Source organism: Bemisia tabaci, unplaced genomic scaffold, assembly GCF_918797505.1.
Source record: "Bemisia tabaci unplaced genomic scaffold, PGI_BMITA_v3".
NCBI classification, from domain to species: domain Eukaryota; kingdom Metazoa; phylum Arthropoda; class Insecta; order Hemiptera; family Aleyrodidae; genus Bemisia; species Bemisia tabaci.
This window is the reverse complement of record NW_027311734.1, coordinates 154,989-179,515: the sequence shown is the minus strand read 5'-3', so window position 1 is coordinate 179,515 and position 24,527 is coordinate 154,989. Positions and strand designations below refer to the sequence as shown.

General features: G+C 40.5%; 1 protein-coding gene across 3 annotated transcripts in view; it reads right to left on the bottom strand.

The window, feature by feature from the left end:
• The window catches only part of tup (LIM1_Isl and LIM2_Isl domain-containing protein tup), an 84,572-nt gene extending 61,053 nt beyond the window's left edge, over positions 1-23,519 (bottom strand). For 2 of the 3 annotated variants that reach the window (XM_019052230.2, XM_019052233.2), the window contains exon 1: positions 23,160-23,519. In XM_019052230.2, coding sequence (XP_018907775.2) covers positions 23,160-23,430 — 271 coding nt within the window. In that variant the 5' untranslated portion in view covers positions 23,431-23,519. Of the gene's footprint in view, positions 1-22,913 lie in introns of all 3 variants that reach the window. The other variant, XM_019052234.2, reaches the window with a different exon arrangement.
• Between the last annotated feature and the right edge of the window lie 1,008 nt (positions 23,520-24,527).

Sequence of the window (24,527 nt, the reverse complement as noted above, 5' to 3'; positions counted from 1 at the left end):
TGCGATGCGTTTTTCTACCTATCTCCTGAGTTCATCTCACTGGACGAATAGTTTGTAAAGTCACAACACATGAGCCTTATACGAGGATCTAGCACTAAACGAACTGGTAACAGGCACTGATGACTTCAAAAATATTGCAAAACCGTTCCTTTGATATTTGCAAATTCGCACTATTTTTGATATTTCAATTAAGAAGTTTGAATGTTAAGTTTTGATTTTAAAAACTAATTTTAATAAGCTATAATTTTTAGGCTCAAGTAATTCGCAAAAGTTTATCTCTATTAAAGGTGAACCCAATCTGGGTTAATATTGAGTTTAAACTGAATTTATTACAATTGTAAATTTAGCTATTTTTATGTCCAAAATAGTTATTTAGCTTCGATAGGCAGAGAAAAAAAAACCAAGTAAAATTTTTAGAAGGTAGGGTTTTCGAACATTTGAAAATCAAAGACGTCACTCTCAAATTTTCAGAATAAATATTTTTCCCCAAAAAATCCGCCGTATCGAGTAAAAAAGCCAATAAATCTTCTGAACACATTCTAACCTCAATATTTGTCTAAACGGTGGTGCTGCGGTGTAGCCGAAATGGACACCTTCAGGGCGGACCTGTTTTGAGGTTAACCTGACAGGACGTGCCAAACAAGGCGGGAAGCCGCCGTCTTGTCTGACTTCAAAGGAGGAGGATAAAGAATAACAAACAAAGTTGTCAGGAGGAAAGGAATCTGATCGAGGAGCCGGGGCACACGTCAAGGAGCAAACCTATCGACCGAAGGGGCAGACTGGGATAACAAACCGTTTGAAAAGGACGCTCAGCCGGCAAAAGGACGTAACAACCAGCCCTGTCGTGGATTCAACGCTACGTTTCCTGGGGCTCACGAGAGGGTGGATTTAGGCTATTTTGACGGAAAGGAGGCCGGATCAAGGGCGACACGGCTCCTGTGCGCTTATAATTCATCGCCGGATTACCGAGGAATAAGGATGAAGGATGAAGGATGAAGGAGCGACCTGAGCGCCAGCTCCGTCGCGAGATTGACGGTCGGCGGGGGTGGATTATTTTCTTAAATTGGTCCTTAACAGGCCCTAATTTGGGGGCGTGTCCGTTGCACCCCCTCGGCTTAAGCCCTGTTGACATGATATTTTGAGGAGACCCAGAAGTGTGCGCGGTCGCCTCTTCGACCACGGGTGATAATGGTATGGTTTACCCGAGGATTCGGACCCAATTTCTCGGATTAAATCCCGAACGAACGGTGAACGGTAGCACTGCGCCTCTGTCAAATATGACGCATTGGGTCTTTAAATGTGTCTTCGATTAAGTTTATCAAATCCGACCGGTGTAGTTGGGTGATTTTTTTATTCGAATACGAGATGGGAATTGACACTTTTTTTAATTGGTTCTTTTTTGTTTAACTTCATTGGAAGTAGTGGCGATTCTTTATCGCACTGCATTATTATATGGAGTGGCGTCATTTGGTGGGGCATTTGAGGCAAGGAGGGGAAGTCCCCATCCCCTCCTGCGTTTCAGGAAGCCTAAATGAACTGAATAAATCGGTCGAATTGCTGAAAACTTGATTTTTTTCCTTTACACGTAGGTATCATGGTAAGAGTCATGTCAGGTCACTTGTCTCCCCCGTCCCCCTAAAATTTTGGCGAAATGACGTTACTAAATCACAAGAGGCAGTCAGAGCCACCGAGACGTATTTTGCAGAGCGCCAAAGTTATATATGTGACAAGTGCCGTTAATTTTGAATTTGCGGATGTTTTAAATTGAGAATTTCAGGGAACTTTGGTCAAAATACAAATACAATTTGCACCCAATAAAAGCGCAAAAGCGTGAAGCGTGAGAAAGATTTGATTTTGGAATTTCCTTCAAGTGACGTCACGTTTCGAATGACGTCCGTCCGTCTGAATATGCAGTTGCAGATTTTGTTAATTTCACTAAACTAGAACTCGATTGAATGACTCACTGCAAGAAGCCTAGCATTTATTCTTTTTGAGGCTTTGTGTGGCCGATGAAAAAAAGTAAAAATACGAATACTCTGTTTGAATGTAGCGTGAAACTCATCCATTTCTATGTGACGCAAGCGGAAGCGAAGAGAGTTAGGTGCTTGCGTCAAGCGGGGAGTGTTTACTTTTTTCTCCTCGTAATGCATTACTTACATTTTTGCACGATCCTTTTATTTTTAGGTAAAATTTTAAACCAAAGGAGTCGGATTCGTCACAGATAGTACGTCATATCGCGCGCAAATTACGGACCAGACTTTCCTCGCGATTAAAATTAGATCATGCTTGTAATCATATCTCACGGTTTTTCTCGCACAGTATTACTGACCTATATTTTTTATCGGTGCTGTATTCACTGGAGCAAGAATGAATGACGAACCTATGTGTCATTAGTTCTTCATTGAAAATAAGAGGTTTCATGGATAAGCCAGAACTGTACTTCCTCATTGCAAAATGCAGCCCATTTGATTCACCATTGGTTTTTGATTCACCCATTTGATTTGAGGCTCTGGGACTGTCTTGTTACAAGAACACGAGTCGTATTGTAATTAAAAGTCTCCATCTCCCTGGAGAAATACTCTTGTTTTCGTGACAAAACAGTGTGCAGTAATATTAACAAGGAGTTTTACAGATAGGTGTTTAATAAAATGTAATTTTGGATTTTCCTGATATTTTAGACAAGATTTCATGATTTTATGTGCAACTACATTGACACTCGTTTCATTTAAAAAATCAACATACTCTCAACTGAATAATTCAGATGTTGGAAAAATGCTTGAAAACTGCTTGAAGCACTCAGAATTTTCTATTCCATTACCAATTTTTCTGATGTTTCCCAAATATTTCCTGATAACATCGAATTTCCTGATATTTTCCAGTTTTCACAGACGGTTAACATACTCGTGTGATTTAAAAAATTGACATTTTCAACAAAATGAATCAAATGTTGGGAAAATGCTTAAAAACACGCAAAATTTCCTGATCCATGGCCTATATCTCTGATATTTTCGCAGTGACATCGAATTTCCTTATATATACCAGGTTTTTCGACTTTCACTGACGGTATCTTCCCTTTATATTGTAAAAAGTACGACGCGACGCGAGTCTTGCAAACGGTAATAAAGTCCCAATGCAAATACCCCTTTTCCCACCCTTCCGAAGCTGAATTTGGCCAATTTCCCAGACAGTTGGCAACTGTGCGTGTGAGTAATTAATTAGGTGTTGCTCGAGCTCGGTTGTCTGGAGCAGAAGGAGGTTCCGGGGGAGGGGGGCGGGGGGTGTTGGCTGGGTAGACCAGGTAGCCGGCGCGCGACGCCCGGCGCTGGCGGCCGCCGGCACCGGACTCGACGGTGAAAAAAATAGATCCGACATCCAACTGTCAGATATAGAACCCTCTATGCGAAAACCACGTATCTAGATCGGACTTTCAATCCAGTTACGTGGTTCCACGAGGGGAACAGGGCCTGTGGGCCCCAGGGCCCACGGAACCGCGACCAATGCCCCCCTCCTCTTCCTACGTCGTTGGAGCCGCCTCATTAACACTCTAGCGACTAATTGTCGCCTCTACAGTCGCCAACCCGATCCCCCCCCCCTCCACAATCCGGTCAGTGTCTTATCACTGGCCTCGTTTCGTCGAAATCTCCAGCGATCTTGTCATTCTGGACTCAGCTGGGCCACAATCACCTCTCTCGCCTGTCCGGTTTTTGGTCACTTTCCGTCTTTATTGTGTCAACGTGTTATCTCTCTTCAGAGTGAGGAAGTTGGATGCGCCACTAGCAATGGACCCGAAAATTTTTTAAAGGGGAAAAGTTTTTCTTCGTAAAGTATTCATAAAATTGGAGGAAAATACCTTCGCTCAACCTCGAGCCTTTCTCCAAATTTTTTTTTCAAGCTCGTACTATTCGTTGGAACGATCAGGAATTCTTCAAACTGTAAGTCTCTGAACAGGCTAATTAAAAATGTTGAACAGTGCAACAGTGCAGTATGAACAGTGCAAGATGAAAATTCCTTCCGTTTTTCCTACATTCCTTTTATTTTTAGCTAAAATAAATAGAAGAATTAACCGAAAAAATGAATTGTTTTGTTTATTGTAAAAAAATCTTTATCCCTTTCTCGGATTGGCTTGCCCTCTTCTAATTTTTCACCTTTCCAGACGAATATTTTTGAATAATTATATATCAAAACAATAGAGTCCGCCAATTTACCGTCACCATCGATCACAATTTTTTGTGTGCTCCGATTGTGCTTGAACTTAATAAAAGTTAGGGGCACTTTTCTCAAAATTTTCCAGGAAAGGTCATTTACAAACACCAGTTTCCTCAAGACGATATCACCCAACCCTTTAGTCAATTTTATGCAAAGACCCGCCCCCCAGCTTTGCACTGGACCTGCCACCGCGTTTCGCAAACAAAAGCCAGATTAACAATCAATATCCAAACGTAACCTCAGAGACTTGAACGCACGGGTAGAAAAAACAACGATTCGCGGAGCCGACCATCGGAGCGGCTGGGAGGCTGCACGGCGATCCTGGGGCGAGGGCGGGCGGGGGCAGAGGCGAGGGCACGGCTACGAAATGGCGGCAAAAGAGTAATTGAATGGAGAATGGAACAAGCTAGGGAACAAAGCGAAGCTATGGACCAGAAGCCGGTCGTGGATGTTGCGGCGCGTTTGAGCCGACCGTCCCGCGAGCCGCGAGCATGTCCGCGCGGTCTTGGATGCCCAAGGACTCCGGCACCCCCTCCCATAAGCCCCCCCACGCCCCCCTCTACCAGTGGAGCCGCGGTTAAAGCTCTGTCTAGTCCTGGAACATGTCCCAATGCGCGGTGCCCATGCGCAGGTGAATCCTGAAAATCCCTTCGCGACAAATGCATCACCATTCCGATTTATTATGGTTTCAGAGGGATGTCACAGACAGCAGTGACTGTTTCTGCACAAACATCAAGGTATTTCTGTTTATTAGACATATTTAATCAGTGCTGACTCGATCGCATTTCAAGCTGTGTATGTTTTCCCTCATGTTTTCTTTATTTATTTTTGTGGAAAACGAAACACAAAACCGCCAGGAAATGTTCCCTGATTTTAAAAGTAAGAATGTTGCTATTTGCTCTCTGTTGAAATGATAAAATATTAAAAGAGATTAGGCAATGTCAAATCAAAATCAAGTGAAGCGGGACTTGATTGGCGTTTCTTTCGAAGAAACATATCGTCACGAACAGGTGTAGTGTAGGTATCATCAAATTTGACTAAAAAAATTAATTAAAATTCATGGATCGTTAGTAAAGAATGTAATTAGTTGATCAGTTGGCCTCACCGCGGAAAAAATTAGGCTGGCTAATAGATTCAAATTTTAGAACACCATAAAATATTCAAGAGAATATGGGTGGAAATGTTGAGATCTTGTTCGTGGCTTCAGTTTCTAAAAAAAAGAGGTTTTGATTTCTTTATTTGCCTTTCGTGAAAATATGTCTAATATCTAAATTAGATACAACGAATAGATGAAGGTATGTTTTTTCCAGAGGTGATAAGTGTGAACTGACCCGGATTCAGCTTTTCAGAAGCTTGAAGCGGCATAAACTTCACTGCTTTAAACACGCGAGGAATGACGGTGCTACACACTGCCGTGCGAAGGAAGAACGCCGTATGAACATTCGAGAGTTGCCAAATTTCCCTTGATAAAACATGTATTTTTGAAAACATTCATGCATATTTTTCCTTGAAATTTTCAGATATTTTAGGTTAAAAAGCGTGCAAAATTGTCTGAAAATTTTGAACAATAATTTTCAGAATTATCGCAGTAAATTTGGTTTTATCGGAGGAAACTTGGCAATGTCTGAAGGCTCATACGCCGCTTTTCCTTAGCACGACAACACGCTTGGGCGTCTCGCTGCCACCGCCAAAGCGAAGCGCTAAAACCTGGAGGCCCGGCTACGGGCGCTATGCCGTTGCGCCGGGCGTCATGTCAGGAGCAGTTTGGACTCGGCACTTGTCAATTGCAATTTTATGGCGGCAAAACGGTGCCGGGAATGGGCCCATAAAACGTCTCGCCGCGGAAAACGCTCGGAAACCGGAGGCAGATGCAGGAGACGCGCCGCGGACCGGACGGGGTGTTCATTCATAAAACGAGGATCAGATAAAAAGGAGTTTTCAGAGTTGGACGATTATTGGCGACGGATTCATGGTACCCATGCCCGGGGTAGCCAGATCTATCTTCACTCCAATCAAGATATCCAATTGGTTCATTGTGACATGGCAAACTTCTTTGAATTGGACGTATTCACTGAAAAAAAATTCTCGGCATTTTTACCAAGGTCCGTTGGTACCTTTACCATCTCACTTTTTTTACCAATTAATGGTAATTTTACCAAGACAGACTGGTAAGCTTACCTAAAAACCGGTATTTTTACTGTTTTTTCAGGTAAGAATACCACTTTTATTGGTAATCAATTCCCGGTAACTTTGCCATTTTATCTCGGTAACTCTACCACAGTCGATAAAAATATTGGCGTTTATACCGGGGTCCAGTAAAATTACCGAGAAAGTCAATAATTTTACCAAGATTTCTCGGTAAAATTACCAATTCCATAAATGGTAATTTTACCAAGAAAAACTGGGATCAAATAGGACCCTGAATTCTTGGTAATTTTACCCTTTTCTTAGTAAATACACCGAGATTTTTTTTTCAGTGTTTATGCTAAAAGGAACTATGTGCATAGGGCTTGGGTGCGACATAGTTCTTTTAAGCATAAATACGTCCAATTATTCCAAGAAATATAAATATTTGGCCAGTTTTGATTCATCATCAAAGGTCAGGTCAGGTTTGAATGACCTTGATTGTGCATCGGATTTTGTTTTGCATTATGGAATTACTAATCCTGACTCATCTGTTAAAGCGTTTATCTGCACATGGGAACTAATGGCACGTCCGTTTTTTTCTAAAATGAGTTGAAAATAATAGTCCCTGATGGCGAAATGTGCGTAAATTAGTTAATTATTGATTGACTTGGTTCAGTTGTGGCTTGCGACTTTTTCTTTTATGTTTTATTTTTTAATGAATGGTCCACCTTGTTCAGAAATGATAGAGAATTTGTTTTCTGCTCTGCAAACAGAGTTCACGGGAAAGCTATGTTTAATTTCCTGTAATTTATTTGTTAAAAATTATTTAAAGGGAAAGTTTTATCTTAAATAACGTCCATGTCTTCAAATATGAACCATGATTGATTTTCATTTTGTTCCGGCAATCATTATCATAAACACGTCTCTTTGATGTCTCTCTAAGTCCATGAATTTACTTATATTGTAATTCTTTCCCAACGATTTGGCCTACTTCACATTAAGTGTGGCAAAAGCTCGCCATGCAGGTGACCTGCAATTTGGCACCCATGTCCGGAGGACGCCGCAAGATTCGGGATTTCAGGTGATTCACAGCGGCGAAGACAGCGCCACCATGAGGTCAGCGTGGACCTTTTCGCTTAATTAGCAGCTCGTCATCTGCCCTGCTTCACTCGTAAATTATTCAAGGCAAACAGAAAAAAAATGATCGGAGTTGAGCAGTTCGACACTTCCGTCCCTACATTCTCTCAACCCTCGATGACCCGGTCTCGCTTTGTTTTATTTTTCGAATCCTGAATCGTGCGCATGTTCGAATGATCGTAATTCCCTCAATTACCGCCAACATGGATGTCTGTCGACTCGTTATTTTGTTCATTAATCCAGCCCTACAGATGCCGCAGCATCATCGCCGCCATTTGAAACTGCAGCTTTTGCTTTATTTTTGTATACAGTGTGTTTCAGCAAACGTGTTAAAAATAGCAATCAAGATTTTGACAGAGTCCAATTATGCTCCGAGATCGCCAAGACAGACACCGGTGATCGGAGGAAAACCTTAACGGAAAGCAGCGCGCATGGAATACGGCCCTGCACTGTATATGTGATTCAATGCCCTTTGGCATACATTGTTTTTTTTTTTCATATACACGTCAAGATAAAGGCGCGTGAAACTAGTTAGCTCTGAGACATCCACGTTCTTGACGCGGGGCTCACAGGCAGCTGAAGCAAGATTAATGATTGCCGGTTGTTTTAACGACTTAATATGTGTCGTAGAGAGCGAGGAATTTCTGTTAAATTCATATTTTATCATATTTTTTTCATCGAGAAAAAAGTAGTATTTTTTTGCATTCTTGTTGAAAGTAAAAATTTTAAGGACAGAATCATCTCTCAATCTTTCAAAGGCACGAGGGGAGATGATAAAACATATCCAGTAGTCGATCAATGCGCGACCAAGGCTGTTTCACATCGTGAGAGGAAAACGTCTTGAGCAGCGCAGCGCAACTCCCCAAATTCTCCTTCAGTTGAGAGGATAGGCAATTAGCACGATCAGGATGCTCGATAAGTGGTATCCAAATTCATATATCCGAACAAGAGCGTCCTTCTATTTTGAACGTGGTTCAATCTACCAAATTTTAGTTTTCCTTCAATTTAAAGATATGCAATTAGCGCACCTAAAGTGCTCGATAAGTGGTATCTTTTTCAGGGAGGTTGTAAAAGCTCTCAACAATGACGATTACGAAAAGCCGTTTTGCGGACATTAAAAAACCTGCGCCATGATTTGAAAATTTGAAAATGCGAGTATAGCTAGCTCATCTGAGAGATTATTACATGCTAATAGTCGAACAATTAGAGAGGAGCAGCCTGAGATTTTAAAGCAGGTTTTTTTTAAGGGGGTTCATTATACTCAGCGTGGGTGACATCAACTCCAAAAGGATTCCGGAAATAGAGGAAGATATCGATCGGTGGAATGTTACGAGTCGGATAAGATAAAGCTGGAACATTTCTGCCGCGGCATGCGACTAGAGCCTCAGACGGATGGGCAATACCCAATACGAGACGAGGAGAAGATACCGGGGGAACAGATTGGAATTTATCTACACGGTACTTGAGGCGCGGTCTCTTTGAACATTCACGCAGTTCGAGTGGGGATCATCGCGGGTGAAAAATAGAGCGCACTCCTCACCTGTATTAAGTTTCGAGAGGATATGCACGGAGATGAGAAGGGAAATAGACTCTCTATTTCTGGGCGACGAAAGTACACAGAGTTTGGCCCACAACACGCGTTGACCAAGCTGATGTTTCCTAAATACCCATCAGCATGATTCATAAGTACTCGGGCTACGTAAAGTTGGGGCACTGAATCTGGCACCCAAATATTTGTTGCCAAGGCCGGAAATGGATTAAAAGTGGAGTCTTACGGACCTAAATTTGAACCAAGGTATATTGCTTCGAGAATTTTTCAGAAGAACGAATTGGGTTTGTATTTGCGATGAGGATTTTCGATTTAACCATAAAAGCTCACACTGAAAAAAAAAAAGTCTCGTGGATCCAGAGTTCAGACTCATAAACAATTTGACAAGAAAAAATTCTCTTAATTCAATCGGATTTTTGCTTAAATCAAAAGGCAGTCCGCTTAAATTAAGAGGCTTGACTCTCGATTCAAGCAAAAATCCGATTGAATCAAGTGTATTTTTTCGAGTCGAATTTTTTATGAGTCTTGACTCTGGATATAAGAGACTATTTCTTCCAGTGCACGTAAAATTTCATGAAAAAAACTGAACTGGTATTTACAGTATGGTTTTGCTTTAACTTAACTCCAATACTAAAAAAGGTGCAAGAATGCAACATTTTCCCCCTGACTTGCCTGAGAGAGTGAAAAAGAAAAAGAAATCATGGAAGAGGAAAGCATAGGGACAGCCGGACCCCAATACATCATGAGAGGAGAAGGAGAGGGGGAGGGGGGTTACAAGTAGCGTAAAATTCCACGATGAAATAAATCGGCCCGAGCAATTTTTATTCCTTCCCTCCCCCGTTTTTGTGCCACGGAGAGACCACACTGAGCAATTCCGAACAGTGGCAGTCGTCGAGAAACGAATGTGGACAAATTTTGTCGCTTTGGAACTGCTTATTTATTTCCCGGCGCTCTGAATCAACTTGTAAAATAATGGACGACGCGGGCTTGTCGGCTTGTAGTTGTGGAACCGCTTCTGACCTTGAATTACGTACAGCCCCTCGTCCGTTTCGATCACTCCTTATGCAAATGAAATTTCGAACCCCCCCCCCCTCCCCCCATGCTCGCTACGAATCTATTGGTTGCATCATTCCTGTTTTGTTGCCAAGCGCTGAAAAAAAAGGGACGACTAACCTCACAAAGTTTTATTGCGATGAGTGTACGCTTTGTTTAAATCTTGAACGAAATGCAAATGCTCATTAATTTAAAAAAAAATTTCTGCACATCTATAAATATTCGTTGTTGTGATGAGCAATAAAAATAGGGATAATGAAGACCCTACTCGAAAAGGAAGGACTGCATATACTTGTATCTAAAACAGCTTCTGAAAGACTTCAGACTATTATTTACATTTTTTATTCAATCGATATTTTTACGCACCTTGGCACCGCCCTTCGTCAATCATGAGGGAACATCGCTGAGGTGCCAATACTAATGGAGGCACTGAAATACATTACTTTCTCCTGTGCAACGTCTAAGACAAAGAACGCATTTTGTTTGCAGTCAGTCGTCATCAGCTTCATCACATACGCGCAAAAAATGAATACGATGGTATGAGAGGGTATTTCGATTTTAGTGCTAGGCCTTCATAGGATTTATTTATTCAATTTTTTTTTTTTTTTTTTATTGAAAATGAATTAAAGCTTTTCAGTGGACTTCTGTGCTAAGAAGAAACACCGTGTTAACATTCGCGATGTGCCAAGACTTCTTTTTCAAAACATTAGCAGGCACACCCTGGCATTTGCAGGTGTAATTTTTCACACTTTTTATTTTCCTTTTTTTCGGTGATACCTCTTGCGTGCACATGCACCCATTACAGTTTGAGGATAGAGGCTGAAAAAGTATGACCTCCAAAGGTAAAGGTCGGGAGGATGTTTGGGTTGAGGTTCGTCCCAAAGCTGGCCAAGAGAAAAATAAAAAGCGTGACCAGTCCACGCGTGTGCTTGAGCGGTGTCACACACACGGTGCACAAATATACACACACACAAACCACCCTTGCCAAATGGAAATTAAAATCAGACGTTTTAATTCAATGGAGCCACCTCGAGCTTATGGTGCAGTACGATTTTTTCTTGATGGACGGAAAAGGAGTTTCACTGCATAATGACGTCAAAGCAATGCATTTTATGCACTAGACTACAGTGTTACCTACTTTTCTCATTATTACAGTTGTATAAGCTGTAGAGTGAAAATTTGAGCGCATGAACAGCTTAGAATCAGTAGACAACGAAACAATAGAGTCATAAAAGTAATAGAATAGGGTAAGATCGTCGAGGCAGTGATAAAGAGAAAGAGATATCGGAAAAAACGATGTTTGCACCGAGTGAATTGAAGTAAGAACTAATCGCTACTGCTCTAGCAATAAAAGTCAGTCTAGGATGCTGTTTTTTATATATTCCCATTTTTTACATTACCTACATTGACGTGGATACATTTTGTAAAGTTAAATGCAGCAGAACTTTCCATTGCGTGAATCGTTTTTTTTACTCAAAAGTTTGAATAGAAAACTGAAACATATCGAGGAGGCGTCAGTGAAACTGCCAAAACGTATAGCGCGTTTGCGGTGTTTCTAAATCTCCGCTCCAATTCTATTTCATGAAAGGACAATATTTTTACACTATTGCTGAAAATATTTACAGTATTACCTTCCTACAGAGAAGAGAGACCAGGGTCGCTTTTGAATGATACCGTTGAATATGTTTCAAATAAGAAAATGAATGATGACAGGAAGTCAACAGATCCAGTTCCGGGGTCGATATAACGAGGACTTTCAATTGGACCGCATTTTGCAATGAGGAATTACAATTTCTAGCTCTTGTTAGAAACAGCATACGTGCCATAAGTTTTCCTTTCCAGCCAGGTGCTTTTATGGATGAGCCTAAAACTTTCGTTCCAAATTGCAAAGTACAGTCCAATTCATGCTTATTGTTTGTGGCACATTCTCGTCCACAAAGGACGCATTCATACTGATAGGACCTAGGTAACACGTAAACCCCATGCGCATAGGTATACATACATTCAAGTTGCTTTTACAGCGCGCTCGGGCGCTCTGCGACACCTAATCGCCACTCTTGTCTATCGACCCAGAGGTCATCTGGTGAATGGCATCTTGTAATTTCATCTTGAATGCCACCTATCCACGATTTTGCTGGACCAATGTAAAACGACCTAATTTATGCCTCGGTGAACAACAGACACTTTGGATACTGCGCAAAGGTCCTTTTAGCATGAATACGTTCAAATATTGCAAGATCGGGCGGTAAAACTGCACGGGCTCGGGCTCAACGGGCTGAGATTATTGGCAACGCTAGGAAGTTGATAGCTGTATGGCGGACAGCCGTCTGTGAGCTTACAAACACGCTTGTTGACACTCCACTCGAAGCGAGTCTGTCATCTTTCGAGGGGCATCAAACACCGAAACCGAGCACCGTGCACCGGGCATCGCTCATCGCGCGCCGTCCACTGCACACCACACACCAAGAGTGCGTCACGCTGGCTTCAGATCCGGGGCCGCACTCCGCGGCCTATGTTTGCGCCAGTGTGTGTGTGTTCGCGTTTATATATATGGGAGAGGGTGCGTGTGCGTGTGTTTGATCCTCAGGACTCACAACTCGAGCCTCTACAAATAAATTTAACCCTGACGGCTTGAGATGAGACCCAGGCAAGAGGGTATCACTCGCGGTGAAAACGTGACATCACCATCGTGTTTTGGGTTTAGATTTTTTTTTTTTTTTTTTTTTTTTTTTTTTTTTTTTTTTTTTTTTTTTTTTTTTTTTTTTTCAACTCTGGGTGCTTCCAAGACGACGATCTTAGCGAGGGAAAATAAAAACACGTAATTTTATATTCCAACTCTATGTATAAAATTGAGGTTGAATTTTCATCATTTAATTAATTTTAATATAAAATATATGAAAGGGATTATATTTTTTGGCAGGGGGGGTATATCCTTGTTTCAAAGCAAGGATCATTGTGAAATGAGGATAGTTTTCACGCGAAACTTTAGATGACGATATGGCGTTAATATTTAAATTGATATGAAATAATTGATATTTTTTTAATAGTTGATCAAATATTGATTATTTATCATGTTGTTTCGAAGTCTAAAAATACTTTGACGGTTTTCAAATCTCTAACTCTTGCTTGCGGTTTCTGCGATTAGTATTTTTGAGTTTGGCAAACCTACTAATTACAGAAATGGAGGAAGGAATCGTTCTTCTTGGTTCGTAGTAATTCAGCTCATCATGGAATGATTTTCTGTTTTTTTTCTCTAATTTATTCATTTGCTTATCCACGTGCATTCATGTAGCATCTGGACACTCCAAAATTGCTGTTGCCATCTCTATTCTTTTCTCACTTAATGGAAAAGCGAGTGGTTAGAAATTCACCCGTTACCTTGCATAGTCAATGTTTTATTTCTCATGGAAAGTTTTGCTCTTCATTGCAGTTTCATGAACTGAACATTCATCATTTATGGATTGCAACATCAAAAGAATCAATCAATCCAACGAAACGCTACTAAATATTAGGGTGAAACATCAAAAGAAATCGATCAATCGAACGAAACGCTACTGAATATGGGTAAGAGAATACTCTATACTTTATTTTAGAACGATAAGATATTAAGAGATATCACTGACCGATCGGTAGAAAATCGGTCGGGCATCACTTCAAGCTCGAAACAAAAGGAACAGGACGCAGCCAAAAAGCAGCATCTCATGCCCACTGCTCCAAACGCGGGGGAAAAAGGGGTTGCGGAAAGGAGATCGTGGGGCTGGCGTCCGGGAAAGAAACGCGCTCGCGCTGAAAACCCCCAAGACGGAAAGCTTCGAGGGGTGGAAGTGAGGGGTGGTTAGGGAGGAGGAGCAGCCGCAAGAGTTCGTTTCATTGACACTTCGTGTACAACTTTCCAAGTTCGTTCTGCGATTTCGCCCTCTCGAGCTTTACCTCGAGTTCCCAACGTCCCCGGTAGAGCAGCGTTCCGAGCCGAGACGTTCTCATCCCCTCTGCTTTAGGAGTTCTGTATTTGGCGTTTCTTCTTGAAACCGATTTAAAATGGCGGCTAACGAAAGAAATTCTCTTCGGCTAAAGAGTATATTTTAAGAGTGCACTCGACTTTCTCCATGTCGTCATTTTTAATTAAACTTATTTATTTTATTATTTAAAAGAATTTGCCATCCGGTTGACAAAAAATAAGGAAAACCAATTCTTAAATTTATTCCCTTATTTGTAAATGTGTAACATAAAGACAATGCGTATGCCTCTAAGAGCTTTTATATGAAATAATTCATTTCATACTATTATAGTCCAATTCTTCGGACACATTTTATTTCATTATTGCTTTAACTTCTCTCCACCGTGCATTGAATGAGGTACCTTTCCTCTGGCCGTATTCGGAGGTAAAATATCTGATTTGAGAGGACAGACTTGATACTCTTAGCATGAGCAGAACTTTGAAAAAGATTCGAAAAGAAATCTCACATTTTTCATCGTTTATGAGAAAAGTTAAGACAAATATTCCAAACACTGGGCCATGGCACATGATTCAGTGGCTCTCTGAAGAAAGGTATGACATTGAAACCTTCTTTAATTTGCTTTATTTTAAACTGCACTATCATAGTAGTTGATAAGGTGAAGCGAGGAAAAATTATACAGGTATGAATGTCACTGCAGTCCGCGATTCAGGACCACACTTTCTGGCTCATCTAAATCCGATAGAGAACCAACTACCAAAATAAATCAAACATTCAGTAAAGTTTACCGGTTATTGTTTTCAAGCGTGGGCGTCGGTCTGTTCGACATTCGACAACGTTGAGTTTCAGGGGCGGACAGTGGCATGACACCTAGGTGCTAACTCCGCGAGTAAATTCAAAATATTTGAGCGAGACATTAGGGAGATGAGTCGGAGCTACTCGGTCCAGAAATGAGGCCGCGCGTGAAAATCAGTGGCGTGGCGTGAATTGCGATACATCGATTGTTATGCCATTTAAACCTATGGTAAAGAATCGATTATTATGGTGTTCGCTGCGAACACCCTGTTCATCGATCCTATTCTACAGGTTTAAATGGCATAACAATCGATGTATCGCAAAGCACGCCACGCCACTGTTGAGCATGGCGAGGAAAACCCAGAGACTTGCCGCTAGCTTCTGGTGTCATAACGCCCTCGCAATCAACATTTGATCAGAACATCCGACTGCTTTAGAATCTGAGGAATTTATGAATAGTACATACGATGAGTTGCGCCCCTTGGTCGCTACACGGCTCAACTTCTGGAGGACATACTTCGTACCTTCAAAAGACCCCTCTCTGTGTCTCAAATTTTGGAAATTTAAAGATAGCGGGCTTATCTGCAAGTTATTGCAAGCCGATAGCTCCTAAAATCATAAAACTTGGGGCAGAGGGTCTCTAGAACAAAATTTGACAAAGAACGAAAATTCGCGTGATTTTTAAATGAGAATATTAACAATTTCATCCCGTAATATTAAAAAAATCTATGCAACGCTGCTATATAAGGAGAAAAAACAGTACGCGGTTGTTGGATGATATGGACATTTCCAATTAATTGTACTATAGTATCATCATCAATTAGGCTGCTAACCCAAATGTTGCGGTATTGCCCCAACTTGAGTCGCGTTACTACAACGATTAATTGGAAATATCCAAATCATCCAACAAGTTAGGGTAGTCTCACAATTAAAACGGATAACATCTAACACTTTTCCCCGTGTATTTTGTCTTAGCTGCGAGAAAAACTGAACAAATATACAAAATTCAGCAAGAGGGAGGGAAGCGAAATTCCCATCATCTTGACGATTATCGACGATGAAATTGAATAAGACGCAAGCGGGATATTTTAGGAAAGAACATTTGGACCTATTTATGCTAAAAAGAACTATGATGCACGCAAACCCCATGCACATAGTTGATTTTAGCATGGATAAGTCCATTTGCTCTACTAATCCGGCGTGGGTCGCCGGAATCGGAGCAAACAAAGGGAGGCTGCGTTGGAGCAAGGCCTCGTGTTCCAATGCCGAATTCGAATCCGAATTGGAATCGAACTCCTGTTGATCTAACGACTAAATGTTAATTGGACGTTTAAATAATTCCGGCGTTTGTTTATAGGATGTAAAATGTAAATGGACCACTACAATGCCCCATGCCCGCTGTCCGGTAAGGATCTTCGGCGTTTTATGGGACCGTTTGGGAGTTGTGACTCGTGAACAGAACACCTCCGAGCGGCGCGGCGCGGCGGTCAGTGCATGCGGTATGACGACGCTGCTCCGCCGGCCTTAGTGCCCGCCCGCGCGTCCTCCAGCCCAGCCAGATTGTGATTTTCGGCTCTTAATTTTCATTATGATTTTTAAATTATTTTTCCATCTTTTTAAAATTTATTTCTAAGTTATTTAAAATTTTTATAATTCAAAAATTCTGTTCATTTTGTAAAAGAAAATATTTGTTTTTAATTTTTTTAAAAAATATTTATTTTCTATTTGAACTGCGTTTTGTAATTTGGAACTATAAATTCTGGCCCGATTTAAAAACAACGTATGTGTCATTAGTTTCCCTATGCGCATAAATATTTTTACAGATGAGCCAGAATTTATAGTTCCAAATTGCAAAATGCAGTCTTTTTTTTTTTTTTTTAAATGTTATTCTCCTTTTTTTATAACTGTCTTCAAATTGTTGGTTATGTCGTCATTTTCTAGACGAGAAAACTAAACTAAATTTCATCGTTGCATACTTTCTCCTCGCAAATTGCACTTTCATCAGGGTACTGTTTGAAATTCGTAACTGAAAATTCCAATAATTTGTTTCCTGCTTGCGAGAGAATCAGATACATATTAGACGGAAATTGTACAGTCTTATTGTTGTAAAAAAATTAATTTGTTTGAATTTCTGACAATTTTGTAACCTTTGTATAGAATTGCGTTTCTTCACACAGGTTGTCCGGTTTAGAAAAATGTTATTACATTGTGAAAATTATATTATACATAATATTGTAAAAATATCCAGGAACCTCTGCTTCCTTCTAGAAATTTGAGATTGAGGTATCTTCATATAATTTATTTATCAACTATACCTAGAGACTTCAATGAGAGAACAAAAATATAGAGTCAAAATTATTAGGTTTAAATATGACATAATTTATCGAGGGATAAAATTCGAAAAAAGAGATCTATAGCTACTCGGTGGACGTTTCCTGGTCTATGTCAAACATTGAAACTATGTCATAACATATTTGCATAAATTTCAAACTCCCCTAATTTTGTCAATTCTATTTCCTGCAAAATTTCAGTCAAAATAGGCCACTGGTTAAATGCGTACCTCCGCACAAAAATCGTCATTGTCATGTTTTGATTTCTGTAGTTACATACAAATAACTACTGAAAAGAAACTTATCGCTGTACATCGATGATGAAAGTCCCAAACCACGTATCTCGGTTTGCAAAGTTGCTTACTCCCTCTCATACTTTATTGTTTACATGAAGAACAACTGAACGTCATAACTCGTGAAAATTTCCGTGATTTTTCTTCTCAGTGCAAAGCAAATTCCAAGAGAACGTCGAGGAATGATGTTAGTTTGTTCTCCAGTTGAGAAATAAATGAGAAGCGGAGATTTTTAAACGATGCAAACGAGATACGTGGTTCGAAAGTTTGACCGTAGATATATTTATCGCTTTTGCATGCACTGCTCAAATGAGGTTTCTCTAATTTTTGGTAGAATTTTACAAAAAAAAAACCTTAAAACGTTGTCATCACAATACCTTGTAATTATGCTGCTACACGCTATGAACTGTTTTTCGATACATTTTAAATACATTCTAGTTTTTTAAAGATACCGGATGCGCATCGTAGTGTCTGGCGGCTTTCGTTCATTTAGATAACATGAAATCACCTCTAGGGAAGTTCATTTTATCACAATGAAAATAAATTTGACAACCCTGGGTGCAGTAGTGGCGGTGAGGGTACAAGCGGCAAACGACACCGCAAAGCAATCTTACCTTGTGGCCCAGATTTTTGACTTCAGTTTACATCCGATTCATTTTAATTAACGATCTGGGACCCCCTCGTTAAACAGTTCAAGAGTCTAGGAAAAAAACATTTCCTACCTCTCTCTGTCACCGCATGCAAAGAGTTTTATTTTCAACAGAATACAAGCGACATTTCATTTAAAAAATAGAAAGTCTTCAAATTCATCGTTTAAACTGCAAACACTGGTAGCGAATTGTATTATTTTAGTTTTTTCCTATCTCTTTCAAACGCGAGGACGGGGAAAGGGAGAGAGGCTACGTCTCGAAAGAGTCAATATCATTCCTCAATAGTTTTTATTCCGTTTCAATAGGATGCATTTCAGTTTTTGCTGGGATTAATTTAAAGATCATGGCGGGAAATATATATATTTCGCGGTGCCACGTGGAAGAGTTTAAGCGGAGCCTGCAGTGGCGTGGCGAGATTTACGATAAATCGCTTGATCTGTCATTTAAACCTACCGAAAACAATCGATAGACAGGGTGTTCGCAACGAACACCTTAATAATCGATTCTTAACCACAGCTTCAAATAGGGAAAAATCGATAATCGATCATTGAAGCGCATCACTGAAGCGGAGCAAGGCTGAAACCAACAAGTGTGTGATGGTAAAAAATGAGGTCTCGCGGAATTTCAATTTGAGCTAGATCTCTAGGAAACTGATGCTGGTTCATGATTGAAAAACACGTGTGAAGTCCGCGGTCCTCAGAAAAATCGCGCAAAAAGTTGGAAACAAATATGAAACTGTCATGACACCCAGCAGAGTATGAGGAAAGCACAGTTGTAGTGCTCCGATTTTTACAGAACAAACCCGGATTTGCAGTCGCTTTGAACAAGCATGTAGGACTGAAGAGGGTCATACGGTATTCGAAACGGTACAGTGACAATTTTGACGTTTCGAGGAAACGATTTTATATTTTAAAAATTACCTGGAAGTTCATGACACAAATGAACGTTTAACTCGAAATATTTCGCTAAAAACGAGCTTTTAAATTTTTTTTCTGAAAGGAAAGATAATAAAAAACCTCGAGGCATGTTTCAGATTAGTTTGTGTTTCTTTTCTTCTTTTTCAAAAATGTAATACCGTTTTTTGTACGCATGACAACCTTCTACCATAAAATGAGGAAATCATTAGTATATTTCGAAAAGCAGTAAATTCTCTGAATTAAGTTGCCATTAGGTTATTCTCAGGAAAGGAAAGGGGATTACAAATTTGAAAAAAACTCCAATGTGCTTTGCTTCTATCCGAGTAATACTAAAACCTTACTTTAATTTTTCTCAACGCATTGCAAGTTTTTACGCATTTAAAATTCAGCCTCACGTTTCAGACCATTAAGAAATACATTTCTTATTATAAACAAAATTACAAAGAAAAAAAAAAAACCTGAAAAACTGATCTGATGATCAAAAATGAGTAGAACTACTTGTTAACGGTAGGGCTGTCTAATTTTCTGAACATCAAAATTTTAAAATCTACCACGTAATCCTTATTTCGACTTTAAAATAGCTCGCACGAAAGATCTCGCACATTGCTGTTTCTTAGACGAGGGTCACAAATTTCACCTTTTTTCAATTAGCCGGTTTTCTAAAATATGCAACTTTCAAAATTAGGGTGTACAAGTTACATTGTGACAATATAATTATGACTTAAAAATTGGCTCCTAAAGGTAACCATTTTTTATTGTCATTGATATATATCAAGAGGGTTATTCCCGATTCATGTCCACTTACGCGTATGCAAGTTTCATGGGTTCCTTGTCAAATTACAATACTGAGTCGGAAAATACTTCTCATTGTGCAATTTAATTAGACGTATACTACTGCCTTTGAAGTAATTCGAAATTGGATGTAATTATTTTCACTACCCATTATCACTAAGAGGTGGAAATACTTTCATAATATTTTTGAAACTCAAAAAAATTACATAAATTTTAAATTTTACTCTTTAAGAAAGTTTTATTTTGTTTATAAATCCAAAACATGCATGCATATGCATATTGGAGATAAGTATGATGTCAATAAGACCCTGAATCGATTTTCTACTGCATTATTGTATCCTTAAAAAAACAGTTAAAAAACATAATAAGAAACAAAGTCATTCCCCTCCCTCTCTTTACACGAGTGAGTTAGTACAGGTATTTTTAGGAAACACGCGATTTCATAGGAATTTTTCAAACCGAACAATAACTTCAGAAACAGTCTCAGCTACCTAGCATTAGAATAATAATAATAAAATAAAAATCTATACGAGTGAAATTCAATGTATGCCGATAATCCTCCGCAATTTACTTTGATAATGGAAAACAAAGTATGTTGCGTAATTATTTTGTATACATAAGGACGTAAGTACGTGTAAATTTATTTGTTTTTGAATTTTCTCTTAATGGAAGTGAGTAGAGTTTTCCCGCAAGTTTCCTTTTATAGATGGGTTAATGAGAAGAAATTGATAAATTTCTTGACGGAATTACTTTTGAATGCGGTACCATTTTAATCTGAGACTCTAAAATTACCCAGAGTATTCGGTAAGGATGAATTACGTCATGAAGGTAATGATAAAAATAATCACAAACGGATTAGACGGTCGCGCTAGACGAATTGCACCAATTTTTCTTGCATAAAAATGAGAGAGAGAAAAAAAAATCCCAAAATTCAAGGTGAGAGCGCGGATATTTCTAGTTTTAGCTAGAAGTAAGTACAGCAAAATGATATCATGGCATGTAATCACTTCATTTCTATTCAAAATTTATCAAAATTATTTCATACGTGTTACATCATCTTGCAAAGCCGATAAATATTTAGTGGAATAAGTGCGAAAGTCTCTCTGGAAGGTAATTTTTTTATTTGTCTTTCTCGTATTGTATTGTGTTTTTTCTTTGTGATTTCTATTATTGAAATTATTTTTTATCTGTTTTTAATTAGGTTGTTTTCTGTTCCCGACTCTGTTTCTTCCTTCATCAATGATCTTTACGGAATGCTTATAATGATCGTGTTTAAATATCTACACATTATTTTTGTATCGATTGAAAATTCATATTTTTCTGAGCGTTTTTTTAGACCTAATTTACTATGCAATTTCACATATTATTTTAGAAGATACCTTTATGGTATATATCTCCCTCATTTTATTTATTTTTTCCTCTCTTCCTGTTTAATTGTGGATTCCTTTAAGCTGTAAGTTGCAATTAAGTTATTTATGTTCTAAAAACCGTCATATTTGAGGTAGTAAAACGGTCGCAGTGGTTTTTTTTTTTTTTTTTTTTTTTTTTTTTTTTTTTTTTTTTTATCTTATCTAACCTTCTATACATCTATGACAATGAATTTCCGATATTTTTTTTTTTTTTTTTTTTTTTTTTTATCTTATCTAACCTTCTATACATCTATGACAATGAATTTCCGATATATTGTCACGAATAACAATTAAAAATTCTTTCAAATGCTCACTTCGTTAATCTCAAACTGATAAACTACCTCGTTTTGAACTCCATTTCAATAATCCCGATCAAAATTTAGTATGGTCCGACAATTTTCTTCTGTCTTTTCTCTATCTGTCACTGTCAGCTTGCCACTTTAAAAAGAATTCCAGGTAACCGTCTAACAGGTGAAGATGCTCATTGCTGACATTGAAGAGTTGATATGAAATGAAATTGATATCCTATTCGATCATGTTCCAGGAAATTGGGAATTAATTGTGTTTTGCTATGGTAGTTTTTAGATAAATTCGTATGGATTTTGATAAAAAATGACGAATATAATCGAAAGATCAATAGAAAAAAATTTAAACAGTTAAATGGCCGAATAAATGAATGAAATATGGCAGGAACACCTATAAAGAAAATTGCAAGTTTACACGCGGGCGCGTTGATTTAAAAGTTTGTTTTAGTTTACCTACATTCATTGTAGTACACTTTCTATTTGGATTGGATCAACGAGAGTTTTCTTTTGTGATGTTGTTAAAATAAGATGCGTGATCTTTGTATCAAGTTATGGCTACAGATAGTGATCAGTCATGAAAAATATACCTATGCAATAATCGCAGATACGAAATTTTTTGGATTAGGTTTTTTTTCAACATTTTTAGACATTTTATAAAAACTGTGACTAGTATCTTTTTAAAATTAGATGCACAATGGCGGCAGATAACACCTCCACAGAATCACTTGAGGTGATTTTTCTGTTATCAAAACCTTCGAAATCCACTCGTGCCTTTAGACTCGGTGCAAACGGTTTATTTTGTAAACGAAGGACGATTAACGAATGGGGATGCTCCTATTGATCGGAACAAAAATATTATCCTGCTTGGAAAGACTGCGGATCTAATAGCTAGGTGATATGAAGAAAGGTGCGGTTTCAGGATTACACAGATTACACTCTCAGAAATTTTTGGGAGTTGAGCTGTGTTGTTTCTATTCGTGTGGTGATTGACGTGTATTTTTCGATACGAAGCCAATGTTGGGGCTACAAATTCTTAAAGCCACTCTAGATAAAAATGTAAATATTATGAATATTTTTGAACCAGTTTTTCGAGCATCTTTGAGGGCGTGTCATTCCACCAAAAAAAGTTCTCTTAACACCCTAAAAACACTTACCCGAGGGGTACACTTACACTCATACAGGTACCTAAATGGCGTTACCTAGATTTTGGGTAGTCATGCAGCAACCCCGGCTGGATTGATGCCTAGTCTGCGAGGGTAGAGCTGATCCCTACCCAAGATCTAGGTACTGCCATCCAAGACTCAACCCTTGAGTTGCTTTTTTCTCCATGTGACTACGTTGAAAAATCTCTGAGAGTGGAGGAAGAAAAGTAAGTACCCGTAAGAAGTCCTTACCGAGCAAATTTCGCATGGTGGCCGTGGAATAAGAGCGCGTCAACACAGAAAAGGTGGCAAAAGAACTACACCACAGTGTGCCGAGACACAAACAAGATCAGTGACGGTCCCCGTTTTCTCGTGCTGAGCGACTTGGCCGAAACGAACTGAGAGTTGAGAGTGTAGGGAGCAAAAACACGGGGGAGGTGAAAGAAGTGGGACAGAACTAGAAGTCGAATAGAAATGCAATGGTGAGTTAGTTCTTACTTTGTGACAGCTCCGTCATAGTCATATCCTCGTGAACATGTTCCGTTTTAATCGGCGAGATTTTAATGGTCCGCGGTTGGGGCACGAAGGAAGGGATCACCCTGGGGCGGTGGTGGACCTGGGCGGCGGCCAGGGTGGCGGCTGGGCTCTCGCTGGGCAAACTCGCGGCTCGCGGCGCCGCGGCTCGGGGCGAACGGGTCACGTTCGGGGGATTCGGCTTCGGGTTGGACTGGGGGCTTCCGGCCCAGAGGACTCGCTCCTGCTCCACCATACAAAAACACTCGACGCACCAAAACGACCGGGGCCCGCACTCACCAACACCGCGCAAGGCTGCGGATCACAGGCAACTGCCGCGCACGGCCGGGCCGCAGCCGCGCCAGCCCTCCTCGCGCCCGCAGACCACTCCCACGGCGCCTCCCCATTGGCCCCGCCGAATAAAATGGCCGGCGCCCCGATCGATACCTCCCCCCCCCCCGCCGCCGCCCCACCCCCTCCAGGAGCTTTACGCACGGATCCGATCCTCCGCCGAAGCCGCAGCGTCTGCCTCCGCACGCTCGATCAGCGCTCTCTTTTTTTGTCATTTTCCACCGGCACCCCCCCCCCCCCTGTCCTTCCTCCTCACCCCCGACGGCTGCGGTATTTGAATATTCATCGCTTATATTCATAATTCAAGTCTTTGATAAACAGGACCTTTTTACTTTTCAGTTTTCAGTTGCGCGTCGCCTCTCCGGCGCGGTTTTCTCTCCCCCCCCCCCCCCCCCCCTCGCTTCGGGCCGCGGGCGGCGCATATTTATTTTTCATCCTGTCACTCGCCCGACGCTGTGACACTCGTTGACTGCTGCCATTATGAGCCTGCATGCGCGGCCAAGGAGCGCAAGTGCATTCCTGGCCGAGCCCCGGCATGTGAGGATACCTGCGGAGCTTGGCAGGTATCGAAGGGGCGACTTGAGCTTTTTTGTCGGGGGAGCGCGAGATGCTGTCGTCTTGCTTCGCGAATGCCACTCATGTGTCCGGCCTATCCGTCATGCTAATCTGTGACCGCTGTCATGCCGCGGGATGCGCGCCGCAGGTGGGGTGGGGGGGGGGTAGAGGGGGGATGAAAGATTTCCCTGTCAGGTGCCGTCGCTGGTGCCTTTGCACTCCGCCGAGGGCCTGATTGTTGGTCCCCCGTTTGCGTCTTGTTTTACATTTGCGAGCGTTGTAACCGGGCTCTTTTCGGACGGGGTGTGGGGCGCGGGTCGGGTGTCTTTCTTTGTGTCTTGGACTGGAATTTTTTTCAAGGACGAGATCGAAATTTATTATGCTCGAGGCCGCTGTTCCGGTCGCTAGCTTTGCCTCTTCTCCTCTTTTTCTACCAGGATTTTGTTC